The 24,679-nt window shown below is 46.6% G+C and overlaps 1 protein-coding gene across 6 annotated transcripts in view; it reads left to right on the top strand.

Moving 5' to 3' along the window:
* Positions 1 to 16,662, top strand: part of LOC120520113 (NACHT, LRR and PYD domains-containing protein 3-like) — a 45,269-nt gene extending 28,607 nt beyond the window's left edge. The window contains exons 7-10 of one of the 6 annotated variants that reach the window (XM_039742729.1): positions 6,269 to 6,442; positions 7,620 to 7,697; positions 15,077 to 15,172; positions 15,934 to 16,662. In XM_039742729.1, the coding sequence (XP_039598663.1) occupies positions 6,269 to 6,442; positions 7,620 to 7,697; positions 15,077 to 15,172; positions 15,934 to 15,976 (391 nt within the window). In that variant the 3' untranslated portion in view covers positions 15,977 to 16,662. Of the gene's footprint in view, positions 1 to 1,440; positions 1,617 to 6,268; positions 6,443 to 7,619; positions 7,793 to 9,953; positions 10,128 to 15,076; positions 15,173 to 15,933 lie in introns of those variants that run through there. The other 5 variants (XR_005631769.1, XM_039742730.1, XM_039742732.1 and 2 more) reach the window with 5 other exon arrangements.
* The last annotated feature ends 8,017 nt before the right edge of the window (positions 16,663 to 24,679 follow it).

A 24,679-nucleotide genomic window follows, 5' to 3' on the forward strand; every position in this document is an offset into this window, starting at 1 on the left:
TCAGCCAGTGAAGTGCCAGTCAATCTCAATGTCCTCATCACTGTTTGTGCCCACATGTCACACCGGACCACCAGTCAGCACAACATGAAATCAGAATACGTGCCCACCTACTGTATATAGCACCTTTAATGAGAGCGTTGGTCTGAGGATCACACTGGCCTTCAGTCTGATGTGTCCAGCTCTGCTGGTGGTCTTCATGTCACCTACTGAGACCCCCAGAGCTATCTGTCTGTCTGCCTGTGTATTTAAAGAAACAACACAGTGGGGTCTCATTGTGGAAGGACATAAAAGAATGAAGAGGACCTGAAGTCAAATGGACAACATGGACATTGAGCTGAGAAACTCCTGACCTGGTGACAACGAGGAATATGAAGTGAAGGATTATGGGAGAAATGATGACAGTGAATGGGACTGAGGTGACAAGTCCAGTGTGATATTTCCTGTCCTGAATGATTAGATGGGTTATTCCTGTCACTCGCTGTCATCACACAGGTGTCACTCTGTGTCCTGTTCCTCATATTTTTAATTTTTACTGACATATCTGACTAACGTGCAGCACGTTGCCGCTCTCTGGTGCTGCGACAAACAAGAATGGATTAAAATGGAGAAGGTCATTGGATTGAATTTGATGGAGTGCAAGACCCCAATCCCCCACCTCTCTCCTGTTTCTGACCTCTCCAGTGGTGTGTCAGCTCCCCCTTGAGGCGCTGTGAGTGACGAGTGACACAGGAGGTGACATCAGGTCAGTCAGCTCTCAGATCAAATGAACCAAAGGACACGAGGTGCTGGTGTGGGACCTGAGAAGAGACGTCACTGAGCAGTAGCACTGGTGACATCTTTAGGATTGCACTGAATACACCAAACTAAAAGGATGTCAGCAGAGCGGAGCCTAAGCCCCTTCTCATCTCCCAGTGGTGGTCTTCAGTGGTCCTTGTTGAAGTTCCTGCTTCACTTTTCCTCCTCCTCCTCGCTGGACTGCTCAACAATACTGGGGGTCCGCTGTTGTGGACATTTCACAACATAACTGACAGTAAGTGGCAGCACAACTCTGAGACCCCAAGAGAGAACGAGAAAGACAGTAGTCAATTAGAGAGCCGTCCGTTTGTGTCTCGTCTTCATGCCACGTTTGTCCCTCCACATTGTTCTCGTCTTCTTCAATCCCAGTGTCATCTTCTTAAACTTCATCTCTAAACGTGTCTCACTCCTTCAGGAGACTCTGGCAGATCAAAGGCTTTTCTTCTGCTCTTCCTGCTTTTCTCTGAGTTTTTGTTTCATTCCCAAAATGCTCTTTGTTCTGCTGTGCTCAGTGCTTCACTGTGGATGGACATCACAAGGACTTAAGCTTTGTCACAGTGTCACTTATTTATTGTCCTATTGTCCTGTCTGCTCTGCTTGACTGTCTCTCCTCAGGTCCACACTTGTCTCTCTTTGTCTCCACAGCCTGGACTCGTGTGGTCTCACTGCCAGATGTTGCTCAGCTCTCTCCTCGGCTCTCTCTGCTCCAAACTCACAGCTGACTGAGCTGAGGCTGAGTACAACAACAACATGGAGGACTCAGGAGTGGAGCAGCTGTGTGAGGGGCTCAGGAGTGCAAACTGTAAACTGGAGAAACTGGGGTGAGTAGAAAACACTGAGAGTGTGTGTGTGTGCGTGTGTGTGTTTGATGAGGTCTGTCTGTTCCCACTTTATTGCTGTGACTACCAAACCCAAGCGCCATCTTCTTCTCCTGTGTATTTTGTCCTAAAGTGCTCTCCATAGTGTTGAATGTCCCACAGGTTGTAAACTGCAGGAGGGCAGACGTGTTTTCCCAGGTTGACGTTGGCTGAGTGAGGTCCGCGTGTGTTTATCTCGCTAACACATCACAAACACCAAAGATAACAAGAAACAGCCGAACAGAGGAGAACATGGAGATGTGAGAAAAGACCACCTGAGTTCCAGTTTAAGGTGACACAGAATGACCTGACAAGCCAAAAACATCCAAGGATTGGTGGCTATTGAATGAAAACACAGCAGTTAATGAAAGAGATGAGAAGAGGACAGCTGGACATATTCAAGATAAAATAAAGGACACAAACACTCAGATGTCACCTTTTTATGAAGGAGCTCTGAGGACCACCATCTCTGACTAAGCTGGTGCAGGACGTGACGTCAGGCCGAGTCATCAAGGCAGGCATTCTGAGCACATGGCTGACTACGGCAGACCCTCATGGTTGTTGTCCCCTTTCAATCAGATGACTTTCTTTTCATGAAGACACTAAAAATGTCCCCTCAGTGACTGTGACTTGTGCTGAACTCGAGTCTCTGTGGCCTGTAGACACACTAAGGCTGTGTGCTGTATGAGCCAATCAGTGATCAGAGTTCAGCAAATGTTACAAACTTCAGGAAAAAAGCGACTGACCTGCGGCATTATGGGATAGAAAAAGTGGCTAACATTAAAGGCAATGGAAATAGAGGAGTTATTATGAGATATCAGGGGACAGGAGGAGTGGAGAACAAAAAGAATCAGCAAATGTGCAGTCAGGAAAAAAGGAGAAGAAGAAGTGAGAGGTGGAAATGAAGAAGAGAAACCCAAAGAGACGAGTGACATGGCCTCACCAGCAGAGGGCAGGACTTGGAGACCTGCAGGACACTCAGATGTCTTATAAGACGTCCTGGACTGTCAGGTGAACACGTCTGATCACCTTGAGAGAACTTCCTCCATCACAGTCCTGATAATAATAAGAAGATTAATAACAATAATGACAAGACTGTCACCTGACGTCACCAATAAGCTGCTTGTCCTTGTCCCATCTCACTCCTCGTTCTTCAGATCTCGTTGTGTCCGTCGATGTCATCACAAAGTGTGAAGTCAGCGTCACTGATGGGCTTTGGCTTACAGCTGTGATTTCAACTCAAGTCCTCTGATTTGATGTCATTTAACGTTTTCTCTGAATATTTACTGACTGACTTGTCACAGCACATTCATCCTCATCGTCGTTTTCTCGAATGTTATTCATATTTTCAGTTCAGTTCCCTTTATTGTCACTCTTGTCTTTATGTCACTCAAAGTCCTATGACCTTCTTGCTGTGTCTGTGTCCAGGTGGTCATTCAAGGTGACTCAGTGAGTCAGCAGTGGGATTTGAACTGGCGTCACCGTGGTGGTCAGGCCTGTCCCTCAGCCACTGGGCCACACTCTCTGAGGTGACACGTGAGCTTTGACAGAACAGATGGCTGACTTGTGTTACTTTTCATGGAGGTTTGAGATTTCAAAGCTTGAGAAGGTCCTGCCATCTTTAGCCCACCCATTTGCTGTCCATTGGCCTGTCCTGCCTGATTTGATGGTAAAGATGGCAAATGAAATCACAAAGAGATGAGCTGCTGATGTCAACAAGAAGGGACAAAGATGGTAGTCATGTGACCCCCAAATGTGGCAGGGCTGTGCATTTCTAATACCCAAGAAGAAGCTCAAATACAAAGAGGAAAGAATCTGAAGACCCTAAAGGGAGCTGTGATGGTCCGAGAGGAGCTCAGGGTCATCTGGAATTCAGCAGCTCCGCTCATCGTCATCGGCCTGTGAAGATCAGGAAAAAAATCCAAACAAGAACATCCCATAATAAACAAACAAAATATGACGAGAACATCAAATAAGCGTCTATTCATAGCCCAGTCCCACATCACACACACAAATCCTAAAAGTTCAAGTCAAGCCCCTGTCACACACGTGTGCATGGGAGGCAGCTAAAGGGCTTGAGTAAGGGCAGTTCCATATCAGACCAGGATGTGGCAGAGTGCACTGACCCTTTTTCTCCCTTTCCTGCAGACCATTCACGGGAGATTCCACCTGGCCCTCTTGATGTCACTTCTGGGACCGAGCCTATGGATGAAGATCTTTCTGGCTCCGGCCCCAGTGATGTCACGTCCGGGCTCGAGCCTATGGCTGAAGACCCTTATGAGCCCTTTGACCTCACTTCCTGTCTTGCCCTTTAAAAGCCTGCACCTTTTCCCTATTCCCTCAGGTCTGTTTTGGACTCGGTTTTATGCACAGCAGTGTTATAATTTAACATCAACTTGCAGCCAGGAAACCAAATATATGGGTGTCTGCCTCAAACCTTGTAACACCTCTCATGGCAGCCTGTTTGTGGGGTCCTGCTTCTCGAGGTCCGACCACATGAACGTCACAGTCTGATGGCCAACGTGTTCTGTGATTCTCTCAATGCTGTCCTCAGGTCAGACTAACAGACATCAGTATTCTGGAGTACACACACACACACACACACTCCACATAAATGTCATCTTATTTAATAAAGGACGCTATAGACCACCCGTCACCCACCACCATCTCCCCCAAAGCCACTAAGCCCTTGTGTGCTCCTCGTCACCTCTGCAGACCAGCAGCTGCTGTTTTTCCCAATTTAACAGTCCAGTTCACTTCCTGTGGCCTCAAGTGTCCATCACAATCCCCAGCACTTTCTATTAGTCTCTGATTTCAGTTGTCCCACCTTGTGACCCTTAGTGACAGTGACATTTGCTCAGCCCCTCTCTGACATCACTTTTCTGCTCCTGATGTCCACGTGCCCCTCTATTGGTGTCCTGCATATCAGACTTGTGACGTGACCCCATTGTCGTGTATTCTACCCTCACAGCTCGAGTCTCCCCTGTTTCTTAGTCAAATCGTCACTTGATTGATGACAATGGTGCCACCCTTTATTACAACGCTGGCACCTTGAACAGGGGACATGTCCTCATTTGATTGTTCAAAGTGTCTGCAGACATCGGACTTAAGAAGCGTATCCTAATGTGACATCGAGAAGACACAAATGACGGGGGGTCCTAAACATGGGGACAGCAGCAGTGGACGCCAATACTCTTTAATGACACACACGTCATTGTCATTGTCACAGAGTGACATTTTTAGGATTTATTTAGTTACATGTGTTATGTTTTATTGTTTGCCCTGAAGAAGTCATTGAGAGAACCGCGTTGGCCTTCAGACTGTGAGGTTTATGTGGTCGGATCTCAAGAAGCAGGACCCCTCAAACAGGCTGCCATGGGGGGCTTCACTTGTGTCTTTAGAACTTAAAGGATTTGCTTGTGAGTTAGGACTGAGCTATGAAAAGATGATTGTTTGGTTTTCTTTCACATTCTCTCATAGTCTGTCTGTTTATTATGGGATGTGTTGTTGTTCTTTTGATTTGTTTCCTGATCTTCACAGGTGAGTTAATGCTGGTGGTCCGGACTGCTGAATTCCTGATGATTCTCGTCCTTTTCTGAGCCCCTGACGTGTTCTTCTTGTGATCTTCTGATTCTTTTCTCTTTCGGTGGCCCAGCTGCTGTTCTTCTTGTCTTTTTCTTCTTTAATTCTCCGTGTGGTTTGATGTCACTGAGATGTCACTTGTGTCATTTCTAACTCCTACCAGCAGGCGGCGATGCTAGCAGGTCACTCTGCCATTTTGCTCTGAATGGGCAGCTCAGGTCAGAGGAGAGCTGGGAGTGGACAGCAGTGGTCAGCAGTAATGGGGGTCACTTCACAGTCCACTCGGACCACCTCTGTGCCCAGGCGATTGGACTTTAGGATGCCGAGTGTCCATTCAGAGCTCGTCCACTGGCTTTATTACAAATTAGGAGAGAAATAAGAAAACTGAGGTCACCAGCAGTGAGGCCTTTAGTGGACTGAGGTCAGCTGGTCAGTGACACCGGTCAGCATGTGACGTGTGAGTGTCAGAAATGTCACATGTCAGTCCTGTCCACCCTCTCCATTATGTCACTGATCACACAGTCAGTCCAGTCTTTGTCACAATAAACAGACAGAGGGTCCTCATCGTCTATGTGGTCTGACATCAGGAGAGCCCACCATGACAGACACTCGAGTGTCGCACTCTCCGATGTCCAGCAGTGACCGGCGTGTCCAACAGGAATCTGTGGATGGGGTCCTGCAAATCAGTCAAAGCCCCTCCATGTGCTGAGTCCTCAGTTACAGACACAAATCCAAGGTGGTCCCTCCGCTGTTATTGGCTTTGACAAGTCTGTCTGGACCCTCAAGTGCAGGACACTGTCAGCCTCATGTCCTTCACATTGCTGTCACCATGTCACTTTGAGTGACGTGTCACCAGTCAGTGTGTCAGGAAGGCAGAAGACACTACCAGGTATATAGCGCCTTACCTTATAAGGACAGCGGTGGTCTCAGGGTCAAAGTGCATTTCAGTGAAGACGGCGCAGTCATTGAGCCCTTGTGCTGTGTGTCCTTCTGTCTGTCTGTCTGTCCTCACTCGTCTCTCTTCTTCTCCACAGGTTGGTCTCTTGTGGTCTCACCTCGGCCTGCTGCTCAGCTCTCTCCTCGGTCCTCTCGTCTCCAAACTCACAGCTGACTGAACTGAGTCTGAGCAACAACAACCTGGGAGATTCAGGGGCTCGTCAACTGAGTGGGGGGCTCAGGAGTGACAACTGTAAATTAAAGATACTGGGGTGAGTAAAGAGGGGGAGGGGTGGGGGTGTGAATGTGTTATTGATGGGCGGGCTGATCACATGACATCACATGGAGTCACCAGAGTGACAGTGACAAGTGGAGCTGACTGAGGTGACACACAGGAAGGACAACAAAAACAAGGAGAGACAGACAGAGGAAGATGAGGAGGACCTGCTCTGTCAGATGCCTTGCTGTGTCTGTGTCCAGATGGTCATTCAAGGTGACACAGTCAGTCAGCAGTGGGATCGGAACTGGCGTCACTGTGTTGGTCAGGCCTGTCCCTGAGCCACTGGGCCACACTGTCTGAGGTGACACCTGAGCTTTGACAGAGCAGATGGCCGACTTGTGTCACTTTTGATGGAGGTTTGATATTTCAAAGCTTGTGAAGGTCCTGCCATCTTTAGCCCATCTACTTGCTGTCCACTGGCCTGGCCAGGTATATAATAATAATAATAATTCTTTATATTTATATACCGCTTTTCTCACACAGCGCCTTATCATATAAGGTCAGCAGTTGTAATTTCCTAGTTACATAAGAATCATAAATGTTTTACTAAATGTTAGTGCATATTCTATGTGAGGCTCCTATAACCCTCATCAGTTGAATTGAATTGCTATATTCTAACTATTTCTAATTTCTCTGACTAAACATTATTCTCCATTTGTGATCAGCCTTGCCATGTGTGAGGTGTAGAGGGCACATGGTTTTAAACCGGGCCTTGAGTGCATGTTTTGTGTGCTAAGAAACATGAAAGACAAAACAATTAACTGTATGTGCTGCACCGTACGTTTAAGTGTAAAGATGAAGTTAAGAATCTTGAAGTACAGAAACAACTAAAGTTTTACAAGAAAAGCTACGTTTTGAGAAGATACATTATTTCTTTTTTTTTCTTTGCATTTTATTCTACATGTGTAACAAGTTTTTTCTTGATTCTTTTGAGGATTGTTTGCTCTGAATTTTCACTAAATATTTAAAAATGAACTTTTGGACTGAGAGATTTCTATCGGCACGCGTTTTTCCTGTGCTTGATCTCGCCTTACATTCCTACAGCTACTGCGGTGGTCTCGGGGTCAAAGTGCATTTCAATAAAGACGGCATAGTCATTGAGCCCATGTGCTGTGTGTCCTTCTGTCTGTCTGTCTGTCCTCACTCGTCTCTCTTCTTCTACTTCACAGGTTGGACTCTTGTGGTCTCACCTCGGCCTGCTGCTCAGCTCTCTCCTCGGTCCTCTCGTCTCCAAACTCACGGCTGACATATCTGGACCTGAACAACAACAGCGTGGAAGATTCAGGGCTCGTCAGCTGAGTAAGGGGCTCAAGAGTGACAACTGTAAATTAGAGACACTGAGGTGAGTAAAGAGGGGTGGGGGGTGTGAATGTATTATTGATGGGCAGGCTGATCACATGACAGCACATGGAGTGACCAGAGTGACAGTGACAAGTGGAGCTGACTGAGGTGACAGACAGGAAGGACAACAAAGATAAGGAGAGAAAGAGGAAGATGAGGAGGAGGACCTGCTCTGTCAGATGAGACCACCTACTTGAGCACAGGACCCCATCTCCTCCACTCTTCTCAGATCCTGTCTTCATGTCCTAATCCTGACTGTCATGACAATAATAAATCCATCCTGTGACACCAGATCTGTTCCAGCAACCCTGAAAGTCTCTACTGAGTAAAAAGAAGAAAACTCATGTGGACCCTCATGGTTGTTGTCCCCTTCACTCAGATGACTTTCTTCTCATGAGGACACTAAAGATGTCCCCTCAGTGACTGTGACATGTGTTGAACCCGAGTCTCTGTGGCCTGCAGGCACACTAAGGCTGTGTGCTGTATGAGCCAATCAGTGATCAGAGATCAGCAAATGTTACAACCTTCAGGAAAAAAATGACTGACATGCGGCATTATGGGATAGGAGGAGTTATGGGATATCAGGGGACAAGATGAGTGGAGAACAAAAACAATCAGCAAATGTACAGCCAGGAAAAAAGGAGAAGAAGAAGTGAGAGCTGGAAATGAAGAAGAGAAACCCAAAGAGACGAGTGACACGGCCTCACCAGCAGAGGGCAGGACTTGGGGACCTGCAGGACACTCAGATGTCTTATAAGACGCCCTGGACTGTCAGATGAACACGTCTGATCACCTTGAGAGAACTTCCTCCATCACAGTCCTGATAATAATAAGAATATTAATAATAATGACAAGACTGTCACCTGACGTCACCAATAAGCTGCTTGTCCTTGTCCCATGTCGCTCCTCGTTCTTCAGATCTCGTTTTGTCCATCGATGTCATCACAAAGTGTGAAGTCAGCGTCACTGATGGGCTTTGGCTTACAGCTGTGAGTTGAACTCAAGTCCTCTGATTTGATGTCATTTAACATTTTCTCTGAATATTTACTGACTGACTTGTCACAGCACATTCATCCTCATCGTTGTTTTCTCGAATGTTATTCATATTTACAGTTCTGTTCCCTTTATTGTCACTCTTGTCTTTATTGTCACTCAATGTCCTGTGAACTCCTTGCTGTGTCTGTGTCCAGGTGGTCATTCAAGGTGACACAGTGAGTCAGCAGTGGGATCGGAACTGGCGTCACTGTGTTGGTCAGGCCTGTCCCTGAGCCACTGGGCCACACTGTCTGAGGTGACACCTGAGCTTTGACAGAGCAGATGGCCGACTTGTGTCACTTTTGTTGGAGGTTTGAGATTTCAAAGCTTATGAAGGTCCTGCCATCTTTAGCCCATCTACTTGCTGTCCACTGGCCTGGCCAGGTATATAATAATAATAATAATAATTCTTTATATTTATATACCGCTTTTCTCACACAGCGCCTTATCATATAAGGTCAGCAGTTGTAATTTCCTAGTTACATAAGAATCATAAATGTTTTACTAAATGTTAGTGCATAATCTATTGGAGGTTCCAATAACCTTCATCTGTTGAATTGAATTGCTATATTCTAACTATTTCTAATTTCTCTGACTAAACATTATTCTCCATTTGTGATCAGCCTTGCCATGTGTGAGGTGTAGAGGGCACATGGTTTTAAACCGGGCCTTGAGTGCGTGTTTTGTGTGCTAAGAAACATGAAAGACAAAACAATTAACTGTATGTGCTGCACCGTACGTTTAAGTGTAAAGAAGAGGTTAAGAATCTTGAAGTACAGAAACAACTAAAGTTTTACAAGTAAAGCTACGTTTTGAGAAGATACATTATTTCTTTTTTTTTCTTTGCATTTTATTCTACATGTGTAACAAGTTTTTTCTTGATTCTTTTGAGGATTGTTTGCTCTGAATTTTCACTAAATATTTAAAAATGAACTTTTGGACTGAGAGATTTCTATCGGCACGCGTTTTTCCTGTGCTTGATCTCGCCTTACATTCCTACAGCTACTGCGGTGGTCTCAGGGTCAAAGTGCATTTCAATAAAGACGGCATAGTCATTGAGCCCATGTGCTGTGTGTCCTTCTGTCTGTCTGTCTGTCCTCACTCGTCTCTCTTCTTCTACTTCACAGGTTGGACTCTTGTGGTCTCACCTCGGCCTGCTGCTCAGCACTCTCCTCGGTCCTCTCGTCTCCAAACTCACGGCTGACATATCTGGACCTGAACAACAACAGCGTGGAAGATTCAGGGGCTCGTCAGCTGAGTAAGGGGCTCAAGAGTGACAACTGTAAATTAGAGACACTGAGGTGAGTAAAGAGGGGTGGGGGGTGTGAATGTATTATTGATGGGCAGGCTGATCACATGACAGCACATGGAGTGACCAGAGTGACAGTGACAAGTGGAGCTGACTGAGGTGACAGACAGGAAGGACAACAAAGATAAGGAGAGAAAGAGGAAGATGAGGAGGAGGACCTGCTCTGTCAGATGAGACCACCTACTTGAGCACAGGACCCCATCTCCTCCACTCTTCTCAGATCCTGTCTTCATGTCCTAATCCTGACTGTCATGACAATAATAAATCCATCCTGTGACACCGGATCTGTTCCAGCAACCCTTAAGGTCAATTCTGTATCCCCCCCATTAGGACAGTCTGGTCTTGATGTGACAATCTGAAATAACAAGTCTCAGTCCATCACTCACTTCTCTATTCTGTCTGAAGTTCTCTGGAGTGTCGTGGCCTCCTAACTCATTAGTCACGTAACTCATAATCAGCTGAGAGCGGACACTTTTAAAAATGGAGGATCTCAGCAGGATAACACAACATGTCACAGAGCAGGTGTCACCTCAGTGTGGCTTATCTAGCATGACGGTGACTTCAGTTTACACCAATGGCTGCACGTCCAGTCCAATAAAGCACTTCTGGGATGAGCTGGAACTGCAAGTGAGGAGCAGAAATGTGAGGCTGAGAAGTCAGAAGGACTACGTGATGTCAACATGGAGACAGAAATCCATAAGGAGCTATTCATGTGTCTCAAGGGGTCAACACCTTGGGGGATTCAGGCTCTTTAGAGGCCGAGGAGGCCTACCTGGTGTGCCTAATAGTGGCCACTGGGTGCTCCTGCAGATGTTGAGCACTTTGCTCTTCTCCTGCACACCCGCTTTACACTCTTTAGTCCAGCGGCCATGTCTTTGTGAACACGTCATCATCTACACTCACACTCACTCGTCACTCTTTGTGTCTTCTGCTCGTCTTTCCTTGTCGTCCCTCTGGTGTCCCCCATAGCAGGTTTGTCCCCCACATGTCCTTTTCTCTGACACCCCACCAGGCTGCCCCTCACACTCACACACTTGAACCTTTGCTCCTGTCTGTGCAGATCTCATCTTCATGATGCTCATTTCTATTTCTCTTATTTTGATCTTCTTCTTCTTTATTCTCCCAGTATGTCCTCACAAATTCCCAGTCCTTGTGGTACCCCGGCCCAGTAAGGTCACTCTGATTCTGGTCACTCCTGATTGGGGTCACTAAGTGTCAGGGCCTCTCCCAGTAGCAGGAACTGAACACAAGCAGGATGGACAGGCCATCACAGACGGTCCACACTCAGGGGGTCTAACTGACCACCTCAGCGGCTCACTGTCTTTAAAAATCAAATAAGAAAAAGAAGAAAACTGTGAAGGACAAACTACTGAGATAAAAGGAGGAAACACATGTGGACCCCCAGTTCTCATCCCCGTCCTAAACATGTCACTTGTCACTGAGGTTTGACCTCGGCAGGCTAAGATGGTGCAGGACGTGACATCAGGTCGAGTCTTCAAGGCAGGGTTCCTGAGCACATGGCGGACCACGGCAGACCCTCACAGTTGTCGCCTTCACTCAGATGACTTTCTTCTCATGAGGACACTAAAGATGTCCCCTCAGTGACTGTGACGTGTGTTGAACCAGAGTCTCTGTGGCCTGCAGACACACTAAGGCTGTGTGCTGTATGAGCCGATCAGGAAAAAACAACTAACCTGCAGCATTATGGGATAGGAAGAGTGGCCAACATTAAAGGAGATGGAAATGGAGGAGTTATTATGGGATATCAGGGGACAGGGGGAGTGGAGAACAAAAAGAATCAGCAAATGTGCAGTCAGGAAAAAAGGAGAAGAAAAAGTGAGAGCTGGAAATGAAGAAGAGAAACCCAAAGAGACGAGTGACACGGCCTCACCAGCAGAGGGCAGGACTTGGGGACCTGCAGGACACTCAGATGTCTTATAAGACGTCCTGAACAGTCAGATGAACACGTCTGATCACCTTGATCACAGTCCTGATAATTCTAAGAATATTAATAATAATAAGGACAAGACTGTCACCTGATGTCACCACTGAGCTGCTTGTCCTTGTCCCATCTCACTCCTCGTTCTTCAGATCTCGTTGTGTCCATCGATTTCATCCAAAAGTGTGAAGTCAGCGTCACTGATGGGCTTTGGCTTACAGCTGTGATTTGAACTCACGTCCTCTGATTTGATGTCATTTAACGTTTTCTCTGAATATTTACTGACTGACTTGTCACAGCACATTCATCCTCATCGTCGTTTTCTCGAATGTTATTCATATTTACAGTTCAGTTCCATTTATTGTCACTCTAGTCTATATGTCACTCAAAGTCCTGTGACCTCCTTGCTTTGTCTCTGTCCAGGTGGCTCATTGAAGGTGACACAGTGAGTCAGCGGAGATTTGAACTAGCATCACCGTGGTGGTCAGGCCTGTCCCTGAGCCACTGGGCCACACTGTCTGAGGTGACACGTGAACTTTGACAGAGCAGATGGCCAACTTTTGTTACTTTTGGTGAAGGTTTGAGATATCAAAGCTTGTGAAAGTCCTGTCATCTTTAGCCAACCCGCTTGCTGACCAATGGCCTGTCCTTTCTGATTTATTCGACAAAGATGGCAAATGATATCACAAAGAGATGAGCTGCTGATGTCAGCAAGTGGGGGACAAAGGTGGCATTCATGTGACCCCCAAATGTTGCAGGGCTGTGCATGTCTAATGCCCAAGAAGAAGCACAAATTCAAAGAGGAAAGAATTCGAAGATCCCAAAGAGAACTCTGATGGTCTGAGAGGAGCTCAGGATCATCTGGAATTCAGCAACTCAGCTCATCGTCATCGGCCTGTGAAGATCAGGAAACAAATCCAAAGAACAAGAACATACCATAATAAACAAACTGAATGTGACGAGAACATCAAATAAGCGTCTGTTCATAGCCCAGTCCCACATCACACACAGAAATCCTTCTACTAAAGGCTCAAGTGAAGCCCCCATGGCAGCCTGTTTGAGGGGTTCTGCTTCTCGAGGTCCGACCACATAAACCTCACAGTCTGATGGCCAACGTGTTCTGTGATTCTCTCAATGCTGTCCTCAGGTCAGACTAACAAACATCAGTATTCTGGAGTACACACATACACACACACACTCCATATAAATGTCACCTTATTTAATAAAGGACACCGCAGACCACCCGTCACCACCATCTCCCCCAAAGCCACTAAGCCTTTGTGTGCTCCTCATCACTTCTGCAGACCAGCAGCTGCTGTTGTTCCCAGTTTGACAGTCCAGTTCACTTCCTGTGGCCTCAAGTGTCCATCACAATCCCCAGCACTTTCTATTAGTTTCTGATTTTAGTTGTCCCACCTTGTGACCCTTAGTGACAAAGTGACATTTGCTCAGCCCCTCTCTGACATCACTTTTCTGCTCCTGATGTCCACGTGCCCCTCTGTTGGTGTCCTGCACATCAGACTTGTGACGTGACCCCGTTGTCGTTTATTCTACCCTCACAGCTCGAGTCTCGCCTGTTTCTTAGACAAATTGTCACTTGATTGATGACAATGGTGTCACCCTTTATTACAACGCTGGCACCTCAAACAGGGGACATGTCCTCATTTGATTGTTCCAAAGTGTCTGCAGACATCGGCCTTAACCAGCGTATCCTAATGTGACATCGAGAACACACAAATGACGGGGGGTCCTAAACACGGGGACAGCTGCAGTGGACGCCAATACTCTTTAATGTCACACACATCATTGTCATTGTCACAGAGTGATATTTTTAGGATTTATTTAGTAACGTGTGTGTGTTTTACTGTTTGCCCTGAATAAGTCATTGAGAGAATCGCGTTGGCCCTCAGACTGTGAGGTTTATGTGGTCGGACCTCGAGAAGCAGAACCCCTCAAACAGGCTGTCATGGGGGGCTTCACTTGTGTCTTCAGAACTAAAAGGATTTGCTTGTGATTTAGGACTGAGCTATGAAGAGACGATTGTTTGGTTTTCTTTTCATTCTCTCATATTCTGTCTGTTTATTATGGGATGTGTTGTTGTTCTTGTGATTTGTATCCTGATCTTCACAGGTGAGTTAATTCTGGTGGTCCGGACTGCTGAATTCCTGATGATTCTCGTCCTTTTCTGAGCCCCTGGTGTGTTCTTCTTGTGATCTTCTGATTCTTTTCTCTTTCGGTGGCCCAGCTGCTGTTCTTCTTGTCTTTTTATTCTTTAATTCTCCGTGTGGTTTGATGTCACTGAGATGTCACTTGTGTCATTTCTAACACCTACCAGCAGGTGGCGATGCTAGCAGGTCACTCTGCCATTTTGCTCTTAATGGTCAGCTCAGGTCAGAGGAGAGCTGAGAGTGGACAGCAGTGGTCAGCAGTAATGGGGGTCACTTCACAGTCCACTCAGACCACCTCTGTGCCCAGGGGACTGGACTTTGGGATGCTGAGTGTCCATTCAGAGCTCATCCACTGGCTTTATTACAAATTAGGAGAGAAATAAGAAAACTGAGGTGACCAGCAGTGAGGCCTTTAGTGGACTGAGGTCAGCTGGTCAGTGGCACCGGTCAGCATGTGACGTGTGAGTGTCAGAAGTGTCACATGTCAGTCCTGCCCACCCTGTCCATTATGTCACTGATCACACAGTCAGTCCAGTCTTTGTCACAACAGACAGAGTGTCCTCATCGTCTAAGTGGTCTGACATCAGGAGAGCCCACCATGACAGACACTCGAGTGTCGTGCTCTCCGATGTCCAGCAGTGACCGGCGTGTCCAACAGGAATCTGTGGATGGGGTCCTGCAAATCAGTCAAAGCCCCTCCATGTGCTGAGACCTAAGTTACAGACACAAATCCAAGGTGGTCCCTCCGATGTCATCGGCTTTGACAAGCCTGTCTGGACCCTCGAGTGCAGGACACTGTCAGCCTCATCTCCTTCACATTGTGTCACAGCTGACTGAACTGTGGCTGAGCAACAACAACCTGGGAGATTCAGGGGCTTGTCAGCTGAGTGAGGGGCTCAGGAGTGACAACTGTAAATTAGAGACACTGAGGTGAGTAAAGAGGGGTGGGGGGTGTGAATGTGTTATTGATGGGCGGGCTGATCACATGACAGCACATGGAGTGACCAGAGTGACAGTGACAAGTGGAGCTGACTGAGATGACAGACAGGAAGGACAACAAAGATAAAGAGAGACAGACAGAGGAAGATGAGGAGGAGTAGGAGTGTGAGATGGACAAGAAGAAGAAGAAATGGCAGCTGAGTGTTCAGCCAGAGACAGGGGGACAAGGACACGGGGGGATCAGGACAGCAGATAGTGTGGACAGGAGGAGAGGGGGACATGACAGTCTGGGGGCTGAGGGTCATTTGGGACAAACAAGAAAGAGCAGAGCAGTAGATGGGGGGATCAGTGGACAAGAGGAAGAAACAAGATGGAGGATGAGAGACGAGCAGGAGATGAAATGAGAGAAGATATGAGAGTGAGGAGGAGAAGAAGAGAAAATGAAGAGAGTCGGAGCACTAGAGAGACTGACAGGAAGTGACCACAGGGGGACAGAGGGGGCAACAGCACGTCAACTGGACAGACCACCTTCTCTATGAAATGTGACGTGACCAGCAGGCCTTCAGAGGATGTTGACCAATCGCTGAGTGGACTGAGTGACTGACAGGCCGACACACACTTCATGTGACTTAGATGAGCACAGACACTGAGAGGAATTCTGGGTGACATCAATGGGCGTGTCAGTGTGACAGTGCAGTGTGTGTGTGTGGCGCCCCCTGCTGTTTGTAACTCACACTTGTGTCTCCTCACAGGCTGGAGACAACGAGATCAGTGAGAGTGAGGAGAGGAACCTGAGGTCACTACAGGAGGAGCTGAGGAGGTCTGGACGTCAGCTGACTATCTACACATGAGAAGACCAGCAGTGGTGATCAGACTGACCCCCTGTCAGTGATGGAGCCCCCCATCCACTCACCCCTAAATTCTCCTCTTTCTTCTTTTTCTTCTCCTCTCAGCTCTGCTCCTCATTTAATAAACTCTCCATGTCCCCTCAGCCTCTGTGCTCCTCCTTTAACGTCACTTTTATTTTTAACACCTTGAGACCCCCAACTGGTGACTAAACTCAAGCAGACTCTGACCTGCAGACCCCCCGAGTTTCACCACTAGAGGCAGTAAAGCATTGGGGGGTCATCCTGTAAAAAAACCCCCAAGGAGGAGCAATGAGAGGTGGACAGTCCAGCTGTGGGGTGACAGGGGGCCTGAGGCTGTGGTGACACTGGGGACAAGGCTGGGACAAACCCTGGACAGGATTCAGGTCCATCACAGGACGCCATCAGCTCTCGTCTCCATCGTCACTCGGTGTCATTTGAACCCGTGTCTGCTCCGTGTCCCCCAAGTCCTTTCTGCCACCTGCTGATTGTCCTTTGGTGACACTTTAACTCCCACAAGACTCCATTTTGATTTTGATTTTCTTTTTTATTCGTCGTCTCCACTTCACCGTCCCCTCCAGTCGTGTCCTCGTAGTGAGCAGCGGCCTGAACAAGTGAGCCGTTAAAAAGAAATAAAAGAAAAGACGAGGAGAACATGGAGGAGTGTGGAGATGGGATGGACTGCCGCCGTCCAGGGTGGGGTCCTGACTTGATGTGGACAGACGGCCGCTGAGTGACCACCACCTGAACTGGACTGAGGGGGCTTAGAAAATGGATGGACAGACAGAGGGGAATAAACTGAACTGGGAATTAAGAAAGAAACTGGACAATAAAATAAGAGTGGAAGTGGGATGAGGGTCTAAAGGAAACAAGTGGGGGACCCCAGTCTGAGGGTGGGCTTCTATAGGACAGCTGGGTAAGAAAAAGAGGAACAGGGAGAAGAATGGGAGAGAAGAAAACAAACAGAGAGATGAACAAGGGGGGCAAGGAGGAGAGAGTTAGAAAGTGAAGGACAGTCAGTGACACGAGGGGGACGAGGACAGACGAGGAGGAGGAGAGGAAGAAGACAAGTCAAGTTGAGTCAATTTTATTTCTAGAGCTCATTTAAAAACATCAGGGGGTCCACCAAAGTGTTGCACAGCTTCACCATAAATACACCCAGTAGACACAGTAAAGAAATACTGACAGACAAGTTTAGAAAGCCAAGTCAGAAAGGTGGGCTTCAGGTGGGATTTTAAAGTGACCATCTGCAGTACAGCGCAGCGTCCAGAAGGAATATGAAAATGTGCAGAAAGACTCAGTTTAACTCCAGAACTGTAGACTGTGATCTCGTATGTCCGCCATTTCTAAAAGAACACAAACCCAGGCAGCAAGCGCCCTCTGCTGGGCACAGGAGCCTCTTTAAAACTGTGATGTGTGAGAAGTTTGAAGTCCAGGTGGCCACAGACCCCCATATCAGTAACAGCAGTGCAGGAATCTTCACGTCACTTGACTAGACATCTGCTGTCTGTGAAGGCGACTTCATCCACCTGAAATTATAAAGTGGGGTTACAAACACATTATATGTGCACTGCTAATTAATGGGCTTCTGAACTGGGGGCACAAGTGGCCCCCTCACATGCCCTCATACCCTATTAATGCCACCCGGGGCCACTGACATTCGTTGTCATCACCTGCTGCTCGTTCATCTCTCTCTCTCTCTCATAATTTTAGTTTTCATCCTCATCACACTCTCTTCTCAGTTATCTGTGTTGTTACTTTCTTCATCAGATTTCTCTCGTCATTTTGTTCTTCTTCACCCACTTTGACATCACGGCTTTGACCAGCTGGAGTTGTTGGTGGTCTTGGGCCAAATAAACCTGTGAGCAGAACCAAAGCTGGAGCACCAGGAGCTCCTTCTCAGTGTTTTGTGGGCATCAGTGTGTCTGACGTGCACTTAACCATTGTGGGACAGCATGTGGGGACAAGCCTGGTGACAACAGCAAGTGGGGGACAAGCCTGGTGATGACAGCATGAGGGGGACAAGCCTGGTGACGACAAGAAGTGGGGGACAAGCCTGGTGACAAAGTGAAGCATTTATATGGCAGCAACAGCCAAACAGTGTCCTGTCATATTTAGATTATTTATACCACACTTCATATTAGGAGGTACCTCAATGTGATTTAGTCGTTTTTATTTTTGTCAGGTTTGTGGACCCCCGTTAGAGTGTGGCTAGGAGTGATCGCCCCCTGCTGGCTGTTGCCCTTATTTCATGTTATTACATTCTGTGATTACTGTGATTTCTGAATGTGACTCACTGTTAATAAAATATGAAATAAGACAAACTGTGACAACAGACCCTTTGATGAAGTGACTAGAGGAGTCTCAAATGTCCCGACTTTCAAACCAGCTGAGCGAGTCTCCAAACACACCTGAATATCACATCACTCACGCCTGTCACTTCTCACTTCTCCACCCGCTCGTCGTCTTCTCCACTTTGCTGCTCTTTGTCACCAATAACTGAGGATGTCGTCCATCTTTACGTCTTCACACCGACACACGCGTGTCACTGATCTGCTCAAACCTGAACTGAGGCTCAGCGGAGTGAAGGTCTGGTGGTCTTTTAGTCCATGAGGGTCTCACTGCAGATGATGCCAGTCAAGATGGCGCTAATATCTCCTACAAGACGACTGATCTTAGAAACACAAATGTCTGCCCTTGTCGAGTTGTTTGTCTGCTTTTCTTCTTCATTTTCTTTTAATATGGCTGCTCTCTGCTGTCTCCCACTCGTTGTCTCCTCTCTTTCCTCTTCATTCTGCCTTCTCCTCCTCTTCTGTCCTGTTCTGTCTCGTCCCTCTCATATCACTGTCCTTCACTTTCTAACTCTCATCTTCTTGTTCTTTCTCATTTATTTTCTTCTCTGCCACTCTCAGTCCCTCTTGTTCCTCTGTTTCTTATTCAGCTGTCCTGTAGAAGCCCACTCTCATGCTGGGGACCTTCAGGCCCTCAGTGGTTTTCATCCCCCCAGTTCTTGTTTTATTTTGGACTCTCATCCCCACTCTCATTCTTATTTATATTTTCCAGTTTCTTTCTTAATTCCCAGTTCAGTTTATTCCCCTCTGTCTGTCCATCCATTTTCTAAGCCCCCTCAGTCCAGTACAGGTGGTGGTCCCTCAGTAGCCATCTGTCCACATCAAGTCAGGACCCCAATCTGGACGGCGCCAGTCCATCTCATCTCCACACTCCTCCATGTTCTCCTCGTCTTTTCTTTAATTTCTTTTTTAATGGCTCACTTGTTCAGACCGCTGCTCACTATGAGGACATGACTGGAGTGGACAGTGACGTCACCTTACATCTGCCTTTGAGCTCCTAGCTTCTCACTGTGCTCTGATTACCCCATATAAGTATGGCAGCATAACGATCAGAATATTCTGCGTCCAGCCCGATATTCAGGTGATCAGCACCATCGCCTGGTGGGCTCTATGTGACTGGGGAAGCAGTGCCACTTTCACCCAAGCGAAGTGGAGCCCACCTTATGAAGCTCCATTGGTATTGCAGATTTACTGGCTTAGCCATCGAGGCTCACACTTTCACTGTGCAGAATGATCAGAGTGCCAGAACAACAACAGAGCGGGTGCCATAATTCACAGCAGTGCTTCCCACCCTTTACAGTGTCAGGACCCCGTGTTACTCGCACAAGAGGGTGAATCTTCAGAGTGTTGGGGGTCCTCAATGAATCGTGTGTAATTGTTAAAATGGGGAGGTCTCAGTCATCAAAACAGGCGTTTGTCCAATGGGAAATGAGTGCAGTGCCAGCACTCCTGCTCTACAGCGGTGGTCCTCCTTGGAGGTGGCGACTGATTTACATGTTATTAGCACGTCAATATGGCGGCTCCAACTCAGCTGTTTCTGAGAAAAGGGAGAAGCGTCCATTTTGGTGTATAATTTTAAAACTCAGGTGTGTTTCAACAGCGGGCACGTTTGAAAGTGGGCACTCTACGGTTTCGGATTACATTTTTATTTTGTTTTGAAGATAAAGTCACACTGAGTTATTCATGGAAATAGAAGACAAAGCGCCTCTAAACTTACTGGTGTCTTCTCTAGAGGGTTAAACGTCTAAAGGAATTCACACAAGTCGGCCATCTGCTCTGTCAAAGCTCACGTGCCACCTCAGACAGTGTGGCCCAGTGGCTCAGGCACAGGCAAGACCACCACAGTGACGCCAGTTCAAATCCCACCACTGACTCACTGTGTCACCTTGAATAACCAGCAAGGAGGTCACAGGACTTTGAGTGACATAAAGAAAAGAGTGACAATAAAGGGGACAGAACTGAAAATATGAATAACATTCAAGAAAACGACGATGAGGATGAATGTGCTGTGACAAGTCAGTCAGTAAATATTCAGAGAAAACGTTAAATGACATCAAATCAGAGGACGTGAGTTCAAATCACAGCTGTAAGCCAAAGCCCATCAGTGACGCTGACTTCACATGTTTGGATGAAATTGATGAACACGACGAGATCTGTAGAACGAGGAGCGAGATGGGACAAGGACAAGCAGCTTATTGGTGACGTCAGGTGACAGTCTTGTCCTTATTATTATTAATCTTCTTATTATTATCAGGACTGTGATGGAGGAAGTTCTCTCAAGGTGATCAGACGTGTTCATCTGACAATCCAGGACGTCTTATAAGACATCTGAGTGTCTGCCGTCAGCCAGTCCTGCAGGTCCCCAAGTCCTGCCCTCTGCTGTTTAGTGTACAGTTTAGTGTCCTCATGAGAAGAAAGTCATCTGAGTGAAGGTGACAACAACCGTGAGGGTCTGCTGTGGTCTACCTTGTGCTCAGGACGCCTGCCTTGATGACTCGGCCTGACATCACGTCCTGCACCAGCTTAGCTTGCCGAGGTCAAACCTCAGTGACAAGTGACATGTTTAGGGCAGGCAGGAGACCTGGGGGTCCACATGTGTTTCCTCCTTTTCTCTCAGTAGTTATCTTCTTTTTCTTATTTGATGTTTAAAGACTTTGAGCCGCTGAGGTGGTCAGTTAGACCCACTGAGTGTGGACCCTATGTGATGGCCTGTCCATCCTGCTTGTGTTCAGTTCATGCTACTGGGAGAGGCCCTGACACTTAGTGACCCCAACCAGGAGTGACCAGAATCAGAGTGACCTTACTGGGCAGGTGACCACATGGACTGGGAATTTGTGAGGACATACTGGGAGAATAAAGAAGAAGAAGAAGATCAAAATAAGAGAAATAGAAATGAGTGTCATGAAGATAAGATCTGCACAGACAGGAGCAAAGGTTCAAGTGTGTGAGTGTGAGGGGCAGTTGATGGGGTGTCAGAGAAAAGGACATGCGGGGGACAAACCTGCTATGGGGGACACCAGAGGGAGGACAAGGAGAGATGAGCAGAAGACACAAAGAGTGACGAGTGAGTGTGAGTGCAGATGATGACGTGTTCACAAAGACATGGCCGCTGGACTAAAGAGTGTAAAGCGGGTGTGCAGGAGAAGAGCAAAGTGCTCAAGATCTGCAGGGGCACCCAGTGGCCACTATTAGGCACACCAGGGGGGCACCCAGTGGCCACTATTAGGCACACCAGGTGGGCACCTCGGCCTCTGCAGAGCCTGAATTCTCCAAGATGTTGACCCCTTGAGACACATGCATGGCTCCTTATGGATTTCTGTCTCCATGTTGACATCACGTAGTCCTTCAGACTTCTCAGCCTCACATTTCTGCTCCTCACTTGCAATTCCAGCTCATTCCAGAAGTGCTTTATTGGGCTGGACAGGCAGCCATTGGTGTCAACTGAAGTCAGCGTCATGTTAGATGAGCCACCTTGAGGTGACACCTGCTCTGTGACATGTTGTGTTATCCTGCTAAGATCCTCCATTTTTAAAAGTGTCCACTGTGGCCATTAATGGATGCGTGTGATCAGCCACCATGCTGAGGAACGCTGTGACAATTCAGTGACACTCGACTGATATCAGGAGGTCTAAAGTTTAACAAGAAGACAACAATATAGCCAAGAGGGCAGGATGAGCTGAGGACACACACTGTTTAGGCCCAATCAGAGCAGACCACCATTGACATGTCATTGCAGAAACTGTGATCCATCAGGCCAGGTGACATGTTTCAGATCTTCAGTTTTGCTGATCACACAGCCACTGTGGCCTCATTGTCCTCTTCAGAGCTGACAGCACAGACCTCGGCCTTGTCTTCAGCTGCTGTAGCCCACCAGTTTGTTGTGTCTTCAGAGATGTTGGTCCACAGAGCTCCTTCATAAAGAGGTGACATTTGAGTGTTTGTGTCCTTTATCTTATCTTAAATACATCCAGCCGTCTTCTTCTCCTCTCTTTCATTTACTATTGTGTTTTCACCCCAATAGCCACCAATCTCTGGATGTTTTTGGTTTGTCAGTTCATTCTGTGTCCCCTTAGACTGTAATCTGTGACAATCCCAGGACAGCAGCTGATTCTGAGATGTTGGGACTCCCTGGTGTGACACCAACAGTCAAACACAATCAAAGTCACAACGTCACACACCTCGGTCATTCAAACCGCAGTTAGCCCCCCTGACCAAGTCAGCTTACTCTACATAATGCTGTTAATGTGTGTGCTTTTACAGTGTGCTAAATACAAATTGTAATATTTAACATTTGTGTGTTTTATTTCAGAGAGTTTTCTTTTTACAATTATTAACATGACGACTCAGCTGGGAAGGCTGACATTTCTGTAATCCAAATGTCGTGTAACTGAAGCAGCAGGCAGCTCATTAATATTCATGAGAGAGTTTACCAATTTGGGAGGAGATCAAATCCTGAGGCATATGCAAAATAGGCACAGGCAGGAATTCTGGGAAAAGAAGCCGAACATTGTTAAAGAATGTCACCGTTTATTAGAAAGCGTATGTTAAAGCTCAGATTAAATGGCAAGTGTGTGTGTTTGTATGAATATGTGACATGGAGGCCTGGGACTTTAATATGAACGTTTCAAAAGCAACTTAATTAACAATCGACAGGCGCTGATCAGTTGTGCCACATTCTCGAAACATAAGACAGGTGAGAAGACACGATAAGTTCAAAGGATTTTAAAAGTATTAGCAGAAAGACATCAGAACTGCCAGAGAGAGAGAAGACAACTGTTGGTGTATTCTTAGAATTGAAATGGGTAATCAGTAGGAACAATTTGAGGATATATTATTATTATTATTATTATTATTATTATTATTATTATTATTATTGTTGTTGTTGTTGTTGTTGTTGTTGTTGTTATTATTATTATTAGATGATTACAGTTTTTGTACTTGTTATTGTCATTCACTCAGCTGTGTCTTTGGTGTTTTTCGTCCACTGTATGTTGTCCCCCTTTGTATGTAGATGTGAATGTATGCACAAAGAGTTTCAGAGAATGGAGATGTGCGGGGCATCCCTCTTTAAAGTAAGCAGATGGAGGGCTGGGATGACGATGGGTTTGTCCACCATCTGTAAATTTACTAACAGTCCTCAAAAATACATAAAACTGAAGTCTGCTTGTAACTCAATAAATACTGCCAGTAAAAATACAGCGACACTACAAATCAGTGTCCAAGTAATGGAATGGACATACAGTAGTAAAGTAAAGATGTGCGTACCAATTAAAAATCAGAACAGCCCACGCTCGGCCAAGATGGACGTGTATGTGCTTACTGCTTCTAGCATAACAAACTGCTCTATTGAGCGCAGCAAGACACGATAATCAAGGGTGAAGATCATCAACCCAGGAAAGTCCAGCATCGCTTGCACTCTCTCCAAAGAGTTTGGGCTACAGAGCCGGCATTTAGCTAATGAATACGTACATTCCAAGAAAACTGTGCAGAAAGAGTGGACGATTGTGTATGAAGGTGCAGCCACACCACACAAACTCCTCCTGGACCCTCACACTCCTCATGAGAGCTGAGGGCTAAAAAGGAATGAAGTGCATTGTAATGTCCTTCTTGTTACAGCATTACTAACAACACATATTGACAAATAAGAAGAAGATACGGCCACAACATTATTTTTTCTCTAACATCACCACACTGCAGTCAAATCAGGTTTTGATATTTTGGGGTAGTTGCTGTGGAGAAACTGAAATTCTTGCCATTTCCCTGTTTTCAATTTAATATGGCAGGTCAGAAGGTTCACACAGCACTTTACATTCTCTGTCAATTTATTTTAGGATTATGGTTTGTATAAATGTTAATATAGTTAACCTGAACCAAGACAACATGTCATAAAGTGTTGGTGTCCCAGCTGAAGAAACATCAGATTTAATTGCCTTAAAGCTAAAGACAAGCAAAACAAAAGGATGTAGAAATAAATATGATGGAGAAAAGGGATGGTGTCCTCCTCCTTATGGCTGACATGCTGGTGCACCTGCTGCCACACCGTCCTTTATATGTCAGGGCTGAGCGAGATTGGCATCACTGGTCTTTGGTCAGGACCTCCTCGTGAGTGTGCAGCGCCCACATGTCTCCCCCGTGGACTCTCACCTCAGCACTCACACGGCCCAACTGTATATAAATGCAGTGCAACGGATATAAAGCATGTGCCCTCCTAGAGATGGCCCTGACCGCAGCATACATATCTGATGAGGGGCAATGCCCACAACTGCTTACTGCTATCCCAT

Source organism: Polypterus senegalus, unplaced genomic scaffold (assembly GCF_016835505.1).
Source record: "Polypterus senegalus isolate Bchr_013 unplaced genomic scaffold, ASM1683550v1 scaffold_4067, whole genome shotgun sequence".
NCBI lineage: Eukaryota > Metazoa > Chordata > Cladistia > Polypteriformes > Polypteridae > Polypterus > Polypterus senegalus.